Source organism: Brachyhypopomus gauderio, chromosome 20 (assembly GCF_052324685.1).
Source record: "Brachyhypopomus gauderio isolate BG-103 chromosome 20, BGAUD_0.2, whole genome shotgun sequence".
NCBI classification, from domain to species: Eukaryota; Metazoa; Chordata; class Actinopteri; order Gymnotiformes; family Hypopomidae; genus Brachyhypopomus; species Brachyhypopomus gauderio.
The window spans coordinates 9,711,917-9,730,291 of NC_135230.1; the positions used below are offsets into that span (position 1 = coordinate 9,711,917).

General features: G+C 44.0%; 1 protein-coding gene across 1 annotated transcript in view; it reads right to left on the reverse strand.

The window, feature by feature from the left end:
* Positions 1-4,660: 4,660 nt before the first annotated feature.
* The window catches only part of LOC143484623 (glutamate receptor ionotropic, NMDA 2B-like), a 58,702-nt gene continuing 44,987 nt past the window's right edge, over positions 4,661-18,375 (reverse strand). Inside the window, exons 4-8 of the mRNA XM_076983437.1 lie at positions 15,606-15,749; positions 14,093-14,363; positions 13,078-13,270; positions 5,086-5,200; positions 4,661-4,873 (exon numbers count right to left, since the gene is read on the reverse strand). Of these exons, the coding sequence (XP_076839552.1) occupies positions 4,661-4,873; positions 5,086-5,200; positions 13,078-13,270; positions 14,093-14,363; positions 15,606-15,749 (936 nt within the window). The remainder of the gene's footprint in view (positions 4,874-5,085; positions 5,201-13,077; positions 13,271-14,092; positions 14,364-15,605; positions 15,750-18,375) is intronic.

An 18,375-nucleotide genomic window follows, 5' to 3' on the forward strand; every position in this document is an offset into this window, starting at 1 on the left:
ATCACTGCAGAGCTTTGCCGGTAAGTAAGGTTATTACAAGGCTATCTTAGAGGAATCTGTATGAAAGGCTGACGCCACGAGGCTGAAGTACAAAGAGCACTGAAGCAGAAAATCTGAAGCACTGAAGCAGAAAACAAATGGAAGGGTTTAGTTCCTCCACAGCCAGGCTGAGATGTTGTAAATGCCTACAGTGATCATCGAGCACCTGTCCCTGTGACAGCGCATACTGAAACTCCGCTGGATCCGTTATAGGCGAAGTACTATGTGATGACCGAGGGTCTTGAGAGGGATCCATTCACAGAGTAAAATTATATTTAATGGCAGACTTATCAAAATGGCAAGATGAGGCAAAACCCAGATCAGGCAAACAGAGAAAATGTACCAGTGGCAAAGTGAGAAACAGAATCTCAGGGACCAGGCTAAGGTAAGTACATGGAATGGTTTAGAGACAAGAACGGCTTGGTAATGCTTTACTAAATGCTTGGCAAAATGTTTCTGAACAATTCAACTGAACAGTCTAGAGGGGTTAAATAGACTTCCCTAATGCAAATTAACACGAGATTCAGGTGAACGTTGGCGTCAGTATTCAGGTCGCCAGACAATAGAATACTGACATTCACCTGGATTAAAGTGATTGTGATACAGTACAGCAGAAGTTTAGCAAAGATATGAAGACAAATGGGTACCACTTCACATGGAGAGTATGCTTCTAAAAAGTTCATGAATGGTTTGAAATTGGTTTATTAATGTTCATTAAATACAAAAATAATGTCAACAGTAATATGTGGCTTGTCAAATAGTGAACTCATATTTATAATGCTAGACTTAGTTCTGCTGGTTACTTACTGGGTGCATAGTTTGTGTTCTCTATCAATCATTCTTCATTATGAGCAATTATGTAAATCTAGAGTAAATCTAGCCACCACCTGTCAGAAATCATAATCTGCCATACGGTAACATGCATATACAAACTTACATTCTATAGGTTAACAAGTCTTTATGGCCCCATTTTTCTTTATATGTACTCTAACTGCTCATTGAATCTTAAAGTGTTTATGACCTAATTAAAACCATTATCTCATTTTAAGCACTCACAACCTATTAATTAGAGCAGGCTTTTTACAAAGGGGAACAATGGAAAATGGCATTCGAGTAATTACCACTGAACCAACAGTGAGCTTTGAGTACTCTCAAAGTTGGAGAACTTTTCTGTGATATCTACACCAACACGAACTAGAGTACATTGAGCTGGAGAAGATGGATTACTAATTCATAAACGAGGTGGTCATGGCTGCAGTGTAAAATTGAGATGGGTGCAAAACATGTAAGTCAGTGGTATCCTTCCCTTCCCTCCCTCAACTTCAGTCTGTTTTTTCTTTTCATTGTGTTCAGGCGATACTGGCTAGCTTTAGCACTCACAAACCATCAGCAATGTTTTTGTGAATAGCGCTAAATTGTGAAGGACTGCCTAACAAACCCCCACGGCTCTTTTTCAGTGACTGTGTCTGAAATCATGTATTTCCAGACTGTGCTTTTTTTTTTTTTTTGCATGACTGAACGATTAGTGTGGTCACACTGCAAAATTGTCGTAATGTAGAACACTTAAAAGAAACTGGATGCTGTGCAAAATCCTGTAGAGGACACTCGTCACTACTTCAAACCTGATGTGCACCACGAGAAAGAAGAGCTGTGGCTCCACGTACGAAAACATTAAAGAACACATGTAGTTCAGCTCTGGCTGCACCTTTATGGAGTAAGAAAACAGGTTTTCTTATTTCCATATTCACTTTACATTTTTAAAATGAATTCAATCATCTAGTTTATATTTTAATGATGGTTAGGTCACCATCATTCCATGATTACACCATGCATCATACCCTTTGCATTTAAGTGCATTTAAGAAGTTTAACCATACACTATAGTACTTAACCATATGCTATAATGTTTAACTATAGTGTTTAGACATACACTATACTATTTGACCATACACTACAGTAGTTAACCATACACTATAGTATTTAACCATAAAATGTAGTATTTAACCATATACTACAATATTTAACTATGTACTATAGTATATATAAGCATATGTACTCTTCTTAATTATATAGTTGCATTTGCTCATAATCCAGAGATGAGTGTGCAGTATTTACTCTGATAAACACAACATAGTAGACCATTTCTGATGCAGCCTGTGTCTGTGGATTATGTGCAATCAAAAATAAATGTGCCGCTTTGGGGGACTGGGGTGTTACCTGCGACTGTTTATGTAGCTGGCTGACACATTGCATTGTGGATGTTTTAACAGGTTAAGATTATGGAGGCTTCATTGGGAATGTTTGTATATCTCTATTCTATCCTATTCTTTACTCATTTGTTTTCAGAGCACCACAATTTCCACAAAATTCTGAACAGCAGTAAACCACCTCTGACTGTAATCCCTTTTTACTGTAATCTGTTATATTTAGCAGCATTATCACTGGACAGCTAAATATATTACTTAATTTATAAGTCATTATTTTATTGTAGTTTACAGTGAACTTTCACTGGTAATAATGAAAATTCCACCATCAAGTAACTGAAAAAGTATACTGAATAATATACTCAAACATATACCTATATTTATCAGTGAGAAACACATGTTGGATGCTTATGTCTTAAGCCATAACTGGTCCAACATGGTTGACAGTGGCTACAGGTATTTGTTCCAACCTGGCAGAGTGCCGCTCGGTTTGCTAATTGACCTCCCTAACAGAAGAGCTACCCAGGATGGACAAAAATACTATACTGCAATTATCTTGATGCATTTTGTGATTGCAATATGTCACCAACACACCGACGAACCCGTGATATGAAAAAGTTAAATGCTATTTTTGTATTTGTTTGTTTGTTTGCTGTACATTTTCAGTCCAAACAAACTTTTTCCAACTACGGTAGTTAAATCGTCTGGTCTGTCACACAAGCGCTGCTCCACAGACCTGCGACCACGTACGCCCTTTGTGGATAAGATCGCCTAATGCTGGTCCATTACATTCATCACTGACAACGCTAGCGAAACTTAGTAATGCTTGTACTGCACGTCAGTTAAAAAAACATCAGAACGAGCCCTCAGGGAAATGTGGTTAGCTAAGCTATGAGCTACACTGCAGAAATATGTCGCACTCTGAAGTTACACCAGGTGTTACTGAATGAGCAACTGCTAAAGGTTGAGATGGGAAACATGACACAATCATCACATTATATCTATACTTTCAAGTTTATATATTGACACAGACATATATTGAAGAGGGAAAGAATACTTGGTTAAGAAATTTGGATGTGGGTTCACTAATGATGTGAGGAACAGCTAATGATGTCCTTGGCAGTAGGTGCATTATGACTGCAACACTGCAGGCTTCTTTTCTCCTGAGCTAACTAGGAAGCAGGTGCGTTTTTGTGAATCGTATGATCCGAATCGGATGATCCTAAGTCAGTGATTGGCCTGGCCTCAACCTACAGCCCCGACTTCATTAGTATGAGCAACTGCTGTTTGTGGAGTACAAGTGCATGGTTTTCACAGAGCTTCAAACACTTCTCAGCTGATATGCTGAAAATGGTCAGAGATGTGCACTTCACTGTAAAAGCAGCTTTCCTGCTTTGCATATTTTCCAGAACTAGTTTTGCTGCCACCATGCTGCAGAGAACTTTAGTTAAGATAAGGGCTTAATGAATTCTACAATAAAAAAAACCCATTAAGTTTATATTTATCAGTGTATAAAGTAACGGTTCTGTGCAATGCCTCAATTACCAGAGTGGTGTTACCAGAAACGAACTATAATGCACTTTTACACTGATAAGACTAAGCCGTATAAACACTCTGACCACGTTAAGTTCGTCTCCTGCTTCAAGGTCTACATTTTGTGCTCGTTACACCAGGGTACATTAGGGTCTAGGCTGTTTCCAGATTTTGTTCTCATTACACCAGGGTACATTAGGGTCTAGGCTGTTTCCAGATGGCAGCCTTTTATCATAAACATCGCCATGCGGAGTAGCAGGGTGTAATTATGCCTTTTATGTGCTTCTCTAAGCCCGTTAGCCGAGCGTGCGCATGCCACCGCAGTTCCTCCTCCTTCAGGCCGACTTTTTGTCTTGTGTGGCACGATTCAATCGTGCTTTTTGACGCACTACCCCTCGATACCAGGGATGCTTGAAACAACCACATTCCACAATGACAAGCAACTGGGCTTCATAAGTAAAGAGAGGTTTAGACCAGCTTTAGAGAGTTTTTTTAACAATCACCGGTGACTCTGCGATTAATACTGCATAGTGACAAATTACATAGAAACAAACAGCGGACCGCTGAAGTGTTTTGTTACCATGCTGACTGTACCACAGTGAGATTAAAAACGCAAACTGTGCCACAGTGAGTTATACACCGGATTACCACAGTTTTCAAACCCTTTCATATTCTTTTGCCGAGTCATTTTCATTCCTTTATTTTCCATTTGTTAACTAAATGCCTTTTGAGTGCTGTGGTATGTTATTGCCATGATGACTTCCTTTACCTCTTGCAGCAATGATTTGACGATTTCTGTAACGCTTTGACAGCTGTATACGGTACATGAATGGTGAAGCGTGTAGAGAGCCGTGCATGTGTAGGTGAAGGCGGTGGGTCAGGCTCTCACTGGGCTTTGAGCTGCTTTCTGCAGGGGACCGTGTTCCTCATGCATGTGCCACTGAGGGGGTCCACGTCCTCAACGATGACAAACGGGGCCTCCTCCAGCGTGACGATCGACAGGTGGTCGTCCTCCCTCTCCTCGGCGTCCGAGTAGAGCTCGAAGCGCGGCCACACGTGGTACTTCATGGTCAGGGAGCCGTTCTCCCATTTGCCCACCTAAACAGGAGGGGGATGGGGGCGTGTGGGGGTGGAGAGGGGAGACAAAGAAAGGTTAGCACCAGATTAATCTGCTCTCAGTTTGAGTACGGCTGAATAGCGAGAGTTCAGGAAGCAGAAAGGCACGGACAGGGATGGGGCTGATTATGACGGCGAGGATGTGCGATACAGGCATTAGAAATGCAGAGGAAGAGGAAGCGAGAGAGACTTACTCTGTCCCACTGTCTCTCCTTATCCAACAAAATAATAACCAGCTTGGGGTGCATCTGATAGCCATCCTCACTGAAGGAGAGATTTCGCCCCTCAAACGTCACGTTCATGAGGTATCTGGGGAGAGGAAGCATTTAATATAAACAAAAACCCAGAAAATCCAAACTAGGTCAGACACATTTGGGAATGACTGAGGTTCCAGAATCCTTAACCATTGCATACCCTTTATAAACCCCACATCTAATTACTGTACATTTACCCAGTCCTGAAAGCTGAAGCTTTCTACTGAAATCATGTAGAAAATACAGTAGATCACCAAATGTAGCCTTCAGACTACAGGTGTGCATGTATATACACAGGCCCCCATTACACAGGAAGAGGGGAGGAGAGAGAGAGAGAGAGAGAGGGAGAGAGTTGGTGGAGCTGGGCCAGGGACCATGACAGAGTGGACAGACAGGAAGTCTGATAGTTTCAGCAACCTTTGGTAATCCAGATGGGAGATCTTGCCTTCTCCATGACAGCTCCATGACTGTCACAGTACACAGCACATGTCATGTAAGGGGGGAGGTCTGTAATGATCGTGGATGATGTGAGATTACACTGGCCACACAGGATAATGACCAGTGACAACAACCTGCAGTGTGTTGTTTTTATTCCTGTAAATCAGTTCTATGGATGTACGTTTCTGCATTGACACGAGTTAGACGGTAATGCACATCAGCAGAAAGGCCAGAAATAGAAGAGTTGCGTTAGCTGGAATCAGTGAGGTATAATCACCAGCCCCATGTGGATCTACAGCGCTGACCCACTTTGGACAGTGATTGTGAATCAGTCTGTCACCAGGTGTGTGTGTGTGTGTGTGCACCCTGAAGAGTTCAGAGACACAGATTTTCATTGACGTGTTGGTAAAGCAGCATGTATGTGTGTGTGTGTGTGTGTGTGTGTCTGTGTGTGTGTGTGTGTGTGTGTGTGTGTGTGTGTGAACAAGTTTGTGCCTTTGCCAGTGAAAACTCGTCTCCTTGCCTCACTCCAACCCCCCCCCCCCCCCCCCCCCCCCCACATTACACAAACACACACACACACACACACACACACACACACACAAACACAACCCGCTCTCAATCTGTAGGCTGCCATCGCCATGACAATGCTCAGCCACAGAAGAACGACTCATCGTGCAAGAAATAACTATCTATTCAACATGGCGGGGGGACGAACATGAAATAGAGAGAAAGAGAGAGAGAAAGAGAGAGAGAGAGAGAGAGAGAGAGAGAGAGAGAGAGAGAGAGAGAGAGAGAGAGAGAGAGAGAGAGAGAGAGAGAGAGAGAGAGAGCACAGAGCATGTGAGTGTAGGACGATGCCTCATTTATGACAACAGTCATAGTGGCATAGCCCCACCACTCAAACAACAGTGAGAGGCAAGTGTTAGCATGCTACACCACCCGTGCTACATCACCTGGGTGACGGGGCCTGTGTTGACCTACACCACCTGTGCTACATCACCTGGGTGACGGGGCCTGTGTTGACCTACACCACCTGTGCTACATCACATGGGTGACGGGGCCTGTGTTGACCTACACAAAGGCCATGGCAAAGCTGCAAATGAATGGTGACTGCAGAGAGTTCTGACTGATTTGCATGTATCATGAATTGCGATAGAGAGAGAGAGAGAGGGGGGGGGGTAAGTGAACGAGGGAGAGAGAAAGACTCGCTGGCATATGAAGCGTGTTACCATGGTGCCCACAACCACAGTGATTTCCTAGCAATCTGCTGTGTTGCCATGGGAACAATAATCTCACCAGAAAGAGAAAGAGAGAGAGAGACAGTGTGAGGGAGAGAGAGAACCCGAGTGAGTCTTTCTTACCCAGACTGTTGCCCCCACACCCCTTCATCTGTGCCCCCCCCCCATCTCACAGTCTCCCTCTCCATCCCCTTTAGGTAAAATAGGGACATGATCCAGAAGCCCCCGATAAATCCCTGCCTCTATAAATACAGACAGATCAATAGAGCTGTATGATAGGCTGGTGTTTGCTCAATTACCCTTTCACACTGCTTTGTGATCAGTGCCACTATTTCCTTCATAATGGCAGAGTTCAAGTGCTGGCTAGGGAAACTGTTCCTAGAGTAGAACATCTAAATGCTCATGTAGGTACCACACACAAGCACCTCATCTGAACATCTGATTCCATGATCAACAATGTTTGATCAACGCCAGGCAGCGTGCACACAAATGCAGATCACTCCCGTTTAAATGCAGTCTATGAAATGCGGTCACATAAATTTATTTATATGAACTGGTGTACCATGTAAACGCACATGAAGCGATCCTGTATTTCCGAACTCCCCTGTCAAGGTGTGCGAGGCGCAACGTTGATGCTCCTCCCTCTAGTACAGGGGCTGGTGAAGACCTAATAATAACACACCGACGCTGGTTCACTTGTTTTCCCTTCTCTCGTTCTCCGCTCATCACCAGCACGAGTGCGTCACTGATCTCGCACGGATTTAGAACGAGTTGGTTGCAAAGTGGCATTGTGACATCACTGCGGTAGGCCGTCTAATCGGGATTTAGGGATCACTTCTGCACCAATGAGAGATGTGACAGCACAGTTGTGGCACCAGATCTTTCTTTATTTCTTTCGAGCTCACAGGCCAGTGTGCATGTGCACCCCCCCCAGCCCCCCCCCACCCACCCACACCCCCGACTTCCCTGGGGAGACAGTTAGATGATACCGTGGCAACCGACCGACCCCACACGCTCCAAGCCTTCTGAAAATTATTTATTCATCTACAATTAATCTACAGATCACAAGCAGCTGTGATTAAAAATACATTCACCAGCATGTGCACATCCTCCAGAGAAGGCAGGGCAGATGGAAGGATAGTAACTGCTGATACAGGATTTTGAGCTTCTCATAGGAGACACAGGTTAGTTTGAGGGGCTGCCATGGTGGGCAAACATCATATTCCCTTGTGCGGTAGGCAGGGTGTAGGGTAGATGCGGGCCAAGGCCCAAGACCCGGCCCGAGACCCGCCTGAGAGCTCTACCACACAAGCAGTGAACCAAGACAACATGAACATGATAGACGTCAGAAGTCACTGCCGTCGAGAGGCCAGGTGATGCTGACCTAAAAGACAGAGGTGGGGACACACACACACACACACACACACACACACACACTCAGGGGATATGACGGCAGGATGGAGGCACACACAGAGGCACGCATGGGTAAGACATAACTGACAGATGGAGAGAGGACCGCAGAACAAACACCAATAAGACAAACACTGGAACATTCAGACAAACACACAGACGAACACTTAAGTCCTGTTTAATTCTTCCATCGCTCTCTCCCCCTCTCCCGTGTTCACACTCAGCCCTGGACCCATCTGTGTGCACCCCCAGGACCTGTCCGGATATACGCCGGTCCTGACAGAACTACAAGGGGCGCACGGCTCATGTTCCCGAATGACAAAACGGCATCGGAGAATGTCAGCTCTGTCGTCCACATCGCCATGGACCCAGGCCGTTACTAGGGTCAGAGCAAAACACTGCTTTTTAAAACCACTTCATTGTTCTTCACTCAGGCCTTTATAAGGTGGCTTGGAGAAAAAACAAAACAAAACACAGCTTCCTCACCATTACACATCGTGTCTGATGCAATAAGCCAGAACTGTAGACATTGGCTGGTCAGCTACGTAACACTGGATTTAATGCTACTGTTCTACAAGCTTCCACAGGGATTCATGTTAAGCACATATACAGTGGGATTACTGATTACTGATCCATCAGCATGCTTCCTTCTCAGAGGGCAGACCGAGGGTGTCAGTCAACGATAACTGACACCTGGAACGGCTTGGGAAGACATATACATGTCACCTAAGTGATTTGTTTTGGGCATCTATAATGCAATATCCTATTATATATACAGTACTGCAATACAACACAACACACTAGGTAAACTAAAGTGTGACCACCTTAATGGGTTGTTTGGTAACCAGGACTTCTCTAAGGGCGTGAAATATTTAAGGAAGTGTGTCCCAACCACCGTCACCTACCAGGAACGTGAATGCTCTTCTCCCGAGAGCGTTCTGAATGCAACACGGACCACTGTAATTACGGCATCAGAAGTTGTGCCAGAGTTTGTTCACATACGTCTGTCACATACGTCAGATGTAGCTCCCCACAATTCCAAGTTTAGTGTTGAATATTTGAGAAGGTTTATTCTTGTCGGTGAGTGGGGGTGTGGAGGCGCACACGTACACATTGTTGTGTGTTTAAAAGCGCAGCGTAGTCTGTCTAAAACCACACACACACAAACATACACACACACACACACACACACACACACACACACACACACACCCCTCCCAGACAACAGCCTCCTGTCGCTCCAGAGTCCACTACGAAAGCAACAGCTCAAACAAGCAACTGCTTTTGTGCATTTAAAGATACATGGAGACAGAGACAGAGAGAGAGAGGGAGAGAGAGAATGAAAGGGAGAGAGTGAAAGAGAGAGAGCATGACAGCTTTGGAAGGGGAAAGGAATGAGTAAGAAATGAAAGACACAGAGACAAAGAAAAGTGAGGGATGAGAGAAACTGTTGAAACTGGGAGACGGTGCAAGAGAAAAGCGAAAGAGAGAGAGATACAGAGAAAGAGAGAGAGAGAGAGAGAGCACACAAAACAATCTGCACACACCAAGGGGAAGTGGAGAAGAGGGGAAAAAATTAAATCATAAAGGTCAAAATATAAAGTGACAGAGGCAAAGAAACAAGAGGGAGGAAGGAGAGAGAGAGAGAAGGGATGGAGAGAAAGGCTTGAAAAATGGAAGAAGAGTGCTAAACTGAGGAAGCGTGGATGAGGAGGCCATCTCCCGCTGCTGTGCTGATCCGTCTCAACGCGGGCTCTGTTGCGAGCCTGTTACCAACCCGGTGGCACATCAAATGGCCCAGCTAGGTGCCAGATTCCAGAAGCCTAAATGCTAATTAATAATTAGTGATCAATGCCCCCTCCGCGCTCTGTGTCAAGCACAAAAAACAAAAGAGAGGAAGACTGATTGACTGAAAAGATTTTTTTTCACACCGTGATTGAAATGGTGGGTGTTTGTAAGATCACAAAAGCCAGCGTAATAAGCAGACACGTTGCATGCTGTCAGAATGTCAAATGGGACGCCCCCCCACACCACACCCCCCCCCCCCCACCATATCTCACTCCTCCCCATATCTACCCATGTATCTCACTACTCCCTGTATCTCCCCCGTATCTCACTCCCCCTGTATCTCCCTTGTATCTCCACCTGTATCTCACTCCCCCCTGTATCTCCACCTGTATCTCACTCCCCCTGTATCTCACTCCCCTTGTATCTCACTCCCCCTGTATCTCCCTTGTATCTCCACCTGTATCTCACTCCCCCCTGTATCTCCACCTGTATCTCACTCCCCTTGTATCTCACTCCCCCTGTATCTCCCTTGTATCTCCACCTGTATCTCACTCCCCTTGTATCTCCACCTGTATCTCACTCCCCCTGTATCTCACTCCCCTTGTATCTCCGCCTGTATCTCACTCCCCCTGTATCTCACTCCCCCGTATCTCACTCCCCTTGTATCTCCGCCTGTATCTCACTCCTCCCTGCATCTCACTCCCCTTGTATCTCTCCCCTTGTATCTCCACCTGTATCTCACTCCCCTTGTATCTCCACCTGTATTTCACGCCCCTTGTATCTCCACCTGTATCTCACCCCCCCTGTATCACACTCCTGCCTGTATCTCACTCCCCTTGTATCTCCACCTGTATCTCACCCACTGTATCTCGCAAATAGTTTCAACAATAGTTTTAGCAACTACACATAGATTTCTCAGCTCCTGCACAAAACGCGTGACGAGGCTTTAGAAACCTGTGTAGTCTGAAATTTAAGAACACTCCTATATTGCATCATGGAGAACATTAAGAAGAGCAAAGGAAAAGAAAAGAGGGGGAAGCTCTCATGCCCCCAAGGAGTTCAGTCCAGAGGTGGGGAGTTCAGCTTCACAAAGGAAAAGTCCACCCCAGGACTTGGGCCCAACCACCTACACTTGCTAATTAGATCTGGCCTGCTTCTAGAATTAATTGGTGATATTGAATGGGGTGATAGAAAATCATGGCAGGATTTTTACTTTTTGACCTTTTTTGAAGAAAGTTAGTGCTAAGTGCCATACTTTAAATTATCTCCTGAATCATGAGTCTATTCCAGCCATACAGCGAGGGTCATGCCATTTAGACCTCCTCATTTAGACCTCTTCATTTCTTCAAGGCCTGTTCTAAGGACCCTGGCCAGTGGAGTTTGCTTTTGTCAAAGGCATAAAAAGGCCATGAACTGTGAATTATATTTTAACAAATGACCTGATGAGAGGCAAACCATTTATCAAACAAAAAACATAATTTTTAATACAACTACTCTTAGCAGTCTTAACAGAGTATAATACCAGAAATAATGATTTTTTTTCATGCATTCACAAATTCTGTTAAGCTAGATCAGGACCTTCCAGTGGAAATAACAGGCTGACATCATGATAGTGGCTGATCACTAGTTTAATCTAGATTAAACTAGATTAATCACCTGGCTGAATGTCTTGTTCTTTGATTGAAATCCATCGCTACCTGCTGTCAGCTGTGAAAGAGTGGCAGATTGCCTAATTCAGAGGGCCATTACAAAACCTATTCAAATGCATGACTCTCACAGACTTGCACTCTCTACAATTTGTGTGATGCAGTGCTGATACGAGACGAGACAGCCAGAGGTATTTAATAACAGACCCATGTCATGGTAATAAGAAGGGTAGACGCCCCCCCCCCCCCACCCCCCCCCACCCCCCAAACACAGCGAAACATTTGCTGGGTGTCGGAGGACCCTCCCTCTCAGTCACACCGTGCTTCAAATTCACCTCACCTCACTCTTTCTCTGGACCTCTTGTCTCACTCTTTCTCTGGGCTCTGTGCACCTCTCGTCTCACTCTTTCTCTGGGCTCTGTGCACCTCTCGTCTCACTCTTTCTCTGGGCTCTGTGCACCTCTCGTCTCACTCTTTCTCTGGGCTCTGTGCACCTCTCCCTGCGTCCCACATCCCCTCCAGTGTGACGGGGATAATGACGCAAACGCTGCGCTTCATTTGGCCAATTGGGAAAACCGCATTCTGGCCGACTACAAAATGCACCGTTCTTCCTTCTGTCTTCCCGGGAAAACGTCCGGCAACTGCTATAAGGAAGGGGAGTGGAGGAGGGTGATCTGATATGCACATAGAGTTGTTAAGGAGGGTGATCGGATATGCAAATGAAGTTGTTGAGGAGGGTGATCTGATATGCACATGGAGTTGTTAAGGAGGGTGATCTGGTATGCACATGGAGTTGTTAAGGAGGGTGATTGGATATGCAAATGAAGTTGTTAAGGAGGGTGATCTGATATGCAAATGAAGTTGTTAAGGACAGTGATCTGTATGCAAGTGGAGTTATTAAGGACAGTGATCTGATATGCAAATGGAGTTCTTCACTGACCAATGGAGGGAACATTGTTACCCAAGTCACCAGCAAACAGGAAATGGATTTTCAATGCCATTTAAGTTTGTGCACAAGTAAATTAGCTGCCTCTAATGGTGCTCTTAGCAAATCACACACTTTGTCTCCCTATTTCTTTCCCCCTTTCTCTCCCTATTTCTGAAGGCAAATTGAATATATGTATGTGTGTGTTTGCGTGTTAGTATTTGTCCATTCTGTACCTCATTACATATGAGTAACATATTAAATATGAGTTTTTGCTAAAAGTCAAAGCGGACCAGAGGGAATAAGAGAAACAATAATGATAACCAATGTACGTTTCTCACTAAAAACCTCATTCTAGGTGTGTGTGTGTGTGTGTGTGTGTGTGTGTGTGTGTGTGTGTGTGTGTGTGTGTGTGTGTGTGTGTGTGTGCGTGTGTGTGCCTGTGTAGGCTTCTGACACATTTGCGTGGGCAAGTCTGACTCACCTAAGCACTTCGTTGGGGTTTCCTCCCTTCATGCCTTTCTTCTCAGGCGCACCGTGGCAACCCGACTTCAGCAGCGTGTGGGGACCTCGGTCCAGCATCATGGTGGAGGTTGCCATGGCAATGATGGCCACGGCATCACGCACGCGGGCCTCCAGCCCATAGTCCCACTCGTCATAGGACACGGAGATCAGGCCTGTTGACAGATATTGACATATCCTATGTCCTTATTATTGTACCATGGTGATCAGACAATGCATAGTCAGAATTCAGATATGAATCTGATAACAGATATTAAACTTTGATGCTTGCCTACAAAGCCAAAAATGGACCAGCCCTTCTCTACATGATGTCTATGGTCAAAATCCGATCTGTACCATGAGCACTCCGAATCTCAAGTATGGTTCGACCCCTAAACACCATGCTTAAAGTCTCACGGAAGACAAAACTCAAGACTATTCTATCCGTCCTGGCTCCAAGATGGTGGAACGATCTTCCATTAGCTGTTCTGACTGCAGAGACTCTTGCCGTTTTCAAACGTAGACTGAAGACTAATCTGTTTGTTGAGTACTTAAATGAGCACTAACACCACAGATAGCACTTGTTTTCCTTGTTCTTTAAATTGTATGTGTGTTTATTTGCACTTCTTGGTGTACATTTTTAATTCCTGTCTAAATGAGTCTATGTTTATTTGCAATACTAGGTAATGGCATCGATACCTGTATTTTAGTAGTATTCTGGCTCAAGCGTATCTTGAATTCTGACATACTGTATCTAAGCTGAGATCTTCCCTTCTGTTTTAAGATAATCTGTTTCAGCATATCACACTTTAGAGTCTCTCAGATCTTTCCTTCTGTTTTATGGTAATGTTTCAGCATATCATACTTTTAAAAAGTCTCTCAGTTCTTTCCTTGTTTTAAGATAATCTGTTTCAGCATATTGCACATTTACAAAGTCTCTCAGATCTTTATGTTTTCCCTTCCTCCCTCCTCCCTCTCCATTACCCCCTTTTTCAGACCTGTAGGAAAGACAGTTGGCACATTGTCGGCATCCCCCGCTACCAACGCTGGTACGATCCAGGTGTAACCGTATCCAGTGAGGCCGACGGAATGCGCCACCTCGAAAATGGTGGTGGCCTCTTCTTTAGTGCAGTAGAGAAGTATAACAGGGCTCTGTAGTTTCTTCATCTGGTTCTGAATCTTAGAGTCCCCATCGTCCACTGACATATCCAGAAGCAGCACCTCCTCCAGTTCCCAGCCTACAAAGCTGTTCTCTATAGTACTCCGGATCTGTGGGGGGAAAAGATGGCCAAACTACATTTCCCAAGTATGACTACTACAACTACCTGGAAACAAAGCTGTTCTCTGTGGAGCTTTGTATCTGGAGGAGAGAAGGATGTTAAGCTCACATTTTCCACAATGGTCTAACCAAAATTCCAGCCCACACTGGATCATAGATGTGGTACTGTAAAACTTTAGACAACTACATTTCCCACTATGCAACTACTATTCCCAACCCACAAAATTGACAGCATTCAATTCTAGAAATTACTGTAATTATGAGCTCCCAGCTGGGGAAAAAATGCTCAAGTGTCACTCCGAAACATGATTTTGAGTTGTAAGCTCAGCCAAGAAAAGGAGTTGTGACGTAAAATGACTGGCTCTCATCTCCACACACTACAAACATGCAAAAACTGTAAGTGCTTCCAATACATTCTAGTAATCAACATGTAAAACTATTTCATTGAATGCAGCTGTGACCCAATAAGAAGAGAAACACTACCCTGATTTCTTTCCCCACAGTTGTGTTTGCTTGTTTATTTCTAGGGCTTTAAAAGAAAAGCGCAAAACTACACATTGTTATACTCTGCTACGTTACACCCGTGACCGCACAAAAATGTCTGCAATAGCATCAACTCTCTTATCAGAGAAGTGAAAAGCAAACACAAGTGGCCCTCTCTCCCACGACGACTCGACTCCCGGTGACACTCTGGCATCTCTGTGCTCATCCAGATGGGATTTCAAAGACTCTTGTGCAACATGAACATTTTGTGGCCCAACAAAATAGGCTGTGGCACCAAAACCTGCCAATTCAGATCTAGAACGTGGTTATAGATGCCTCAGTGTGCACACAAATGCACTATACAGCCCCTTAGCAAAATCACACGTCACCCAAATCTGATTTAATATCACATATTACATCTTATTCAGATTATACCTTATTCAGATTACACCAGGCATGCGCACAAATGTATGCATTTGAAACTGTTATCAAACTTCCTTAGAACCACTACTTAGCTACACAAAACATAGTTATGTTTATGGACAGAATAAATAGACATTTAATTTCTGAGACCTAAATTCTCTCTCTCACGCACACACACACACACACACACACACACACACACACACACACACACACACACACACACACACACACACACACACACACACACACACGTATGAAGTGTAAAAAACTCAGCAGACTTGCATGTGAAATCACACACACACACGCACACACACATCTCTCACCCTATTGACGAAGTCCTGGTATCCGGGGTAGTACGTGGTGACGATGGAGAAGATGTACCAGTCGTACTCCTCCATGATGTTGAGCATGACGGAGGCCTGCTGCTCAATCGACGGCCCGAACTGGAAGAACATGGAGTGGTCATCCTGCAACATACACAGAGAACCCTCTGAACACCTTGAACATAAACACACAGATGCAAACGGGGGTGGGTCAATAACTGACCGTTCATGACAGACATCACGCTCTTGCGAAACATCTTATTCGTCTAGTCATTGCAACGTTGGTCTATATTTGCGAATCATTTGTTAGAACTCGCGCATTGTTGAAATGGAGACGTGAAGGGGGTCTATGAAGGCTGCAGCGGTGGACTGTAGGCTTGTCCCGATCCGATATTTGGATCGGATTGGCCGCCGATATTTGCAAAAAATGCGTAAATTTGAAGTTATCGGTAAAATGTCAGTTGTGTGGGATTATTTTACCTTAAAGGACGACAAAGACGAAGAGCTAGAGTGCAACATATGCCACAATAAAGTCAAGCGTGGTGGTAAAGCTGTAAGAACTTTTAATACAACCAATCTAATCAAGCATTGAGCAAAATACCACCATAAACAACATGAAGAGTTTCTAAAGAAAACCAAAGACAAAAAGAAAGGTCCTACACAACTAACACTGGCAGAAATGTTTGCGAAGCGTGTCAAACTGCCACTTTTTAAAATACAATTTACAATATTATTTGCACTTATGGCTTTTTAAGTCTTGGTTTACTGATGCCATTTCTGTTTGTTTTTGTATTTATTATTTTATTTATTTTGATAGGCCGGTATCGGTATCGGCCGATATCGGTATCGGAAGTTCAAATAAATATCGGTATCGGATTGGAAGTTCAAAAAGCTGGATCGGGACATCCCTAGTGGACTGCAGTGTAGCTGATGTGGTCAAACTGAATGTCAGCTATAGCTTGAACAGATACCTCATGCAGTGTTAGACCAATCGCACGCCTCTGGTGAATCTAAATGTCCTTGACCTCAGTTGTTGAGCGTGTCGAAATCAATTCTGCACGGCCTTCTTTGCATGTAATATGATGTAAATGCACTCTTATCTAGAAGGCACACCAGCTTTGAGTGGTGTGCATGTGTTTTTGTGTGTGTGATTGTTGCCAAAAGGCAATCATGCCAGTAAATTACAGTTCTTTGTTCATATGTTTATGCATCATCTGTTTGTTAGTTTCTGGTCCATGAACATGGTATTCATGCATAAGAGTGTGTGTATATAAGGGCAGTTGTTGATGTAAGGAGTGTGCTTGTGGGTAAAATCTTGTGGGTAAAAATTTGCTGTCTTTCCTGTGTCACATACTGCACTAGCTCCTTGTCTCGGCATATCTCTCGGGTCTCGACATTCCTCGTCCTCTTCCCCCCTCCCGGGAGAACAGAATGGACTGATCCGTTACCTTGATTTGGCTTTAATGAGATAACAGCACTGACAAGGCAGAGGCGAGTGGAGGGGCCAAGCTTCCAGTCAAATCCCCAACGTTCGATTAAAGCTGCCATAAGAGATGTTTGTAGTTCTTGTTACGTTCGAATAGACAGCCCCTGAAAGAGTCCACTCCCTCATTTAAATCCTACGCCCTCCAATCAAAATGTCTCTCCAAAGCCCCTCCCTTAGCCCACTAAGTGCTGTCCATGCAAAATAACTGACAGAGGGCCCGCCTCCCAGCAGATATGTTAATTGTGCCATGCTGTTTAGAAATGTTGGTGATTAAAGAAACCAGGATGTTACATGAATTACATAAACACCATGGGCATTCATTTAACACTGTAATGTAGGGTTAACATGAACACATCTTAACATCCTCTATGAAATGTAAAGGATGTAAAAGACTCAACAGACATGAATGTGAAAGAAGAGACACATTTTCTTGAAGTCACAAGAACACATATGCTTTCTTGAGATCTCATGTATGCTATAAGACACACACATTTATTTTATGTTGATCATGTTTATCCAACAATCCTGTGGGGGTCATGCATATATCACATATCTGTGTATTATTCATATGCATTTATCAATATGTAATGATAATTTCCTATGCCTAAAACAAAAGTAAGCAAACTAACCAAAGCCAAATGTTTTTTTTTTTGTTCTTTGAGTTATAAAATATGAAGCTTTTCTAAAATTCACGTCACTTTATCACAACTATTTTGCTAGTCCTGATAATGTAGGTTAATTCAGTTTTCCCACTTAGTCAGGACATTTTTAGTGTAAGAAAACAAATGCACTCTCTCTCTCTCTCTCTCTCTCTCTCTCTCACACACACACACACACACACACACTCATATGTTTCATATTCGTAGCATCCTCTGTTGCTTCTTCCACTCTAGAACGCTGTGTATAATTCTGCATATATATTTTTTGTCATTCCCTTTGCCATCTCTGATTTCTGTCTGTTCAGACACTAGAGAATTCAGACCCCCCCAACTCTCACTCTCACTCTCTCTCTCTTTCTCTTTCTCTCTCCCCCAGTCACTCCATGTTTCACCACCATCGCGTGTCCTTCACAGATCAGACAGAGCTGAATCTGCAGAACTCCTTCATTGACTTTCTTCACCGCTTTACCGTGTTTACACTGAAATGGCCGGCTCTTCTCTCACCATCGCCTGCCGCGGGAACCGCGGGACACTAACGCTCATGAAAACCTCAGCATCAACCCCCCTCCTTTCTGTTCCTCTTGCTCCTGTTAGCAAGTGGGATGAGAGAAAGGCTGTAGAGAAG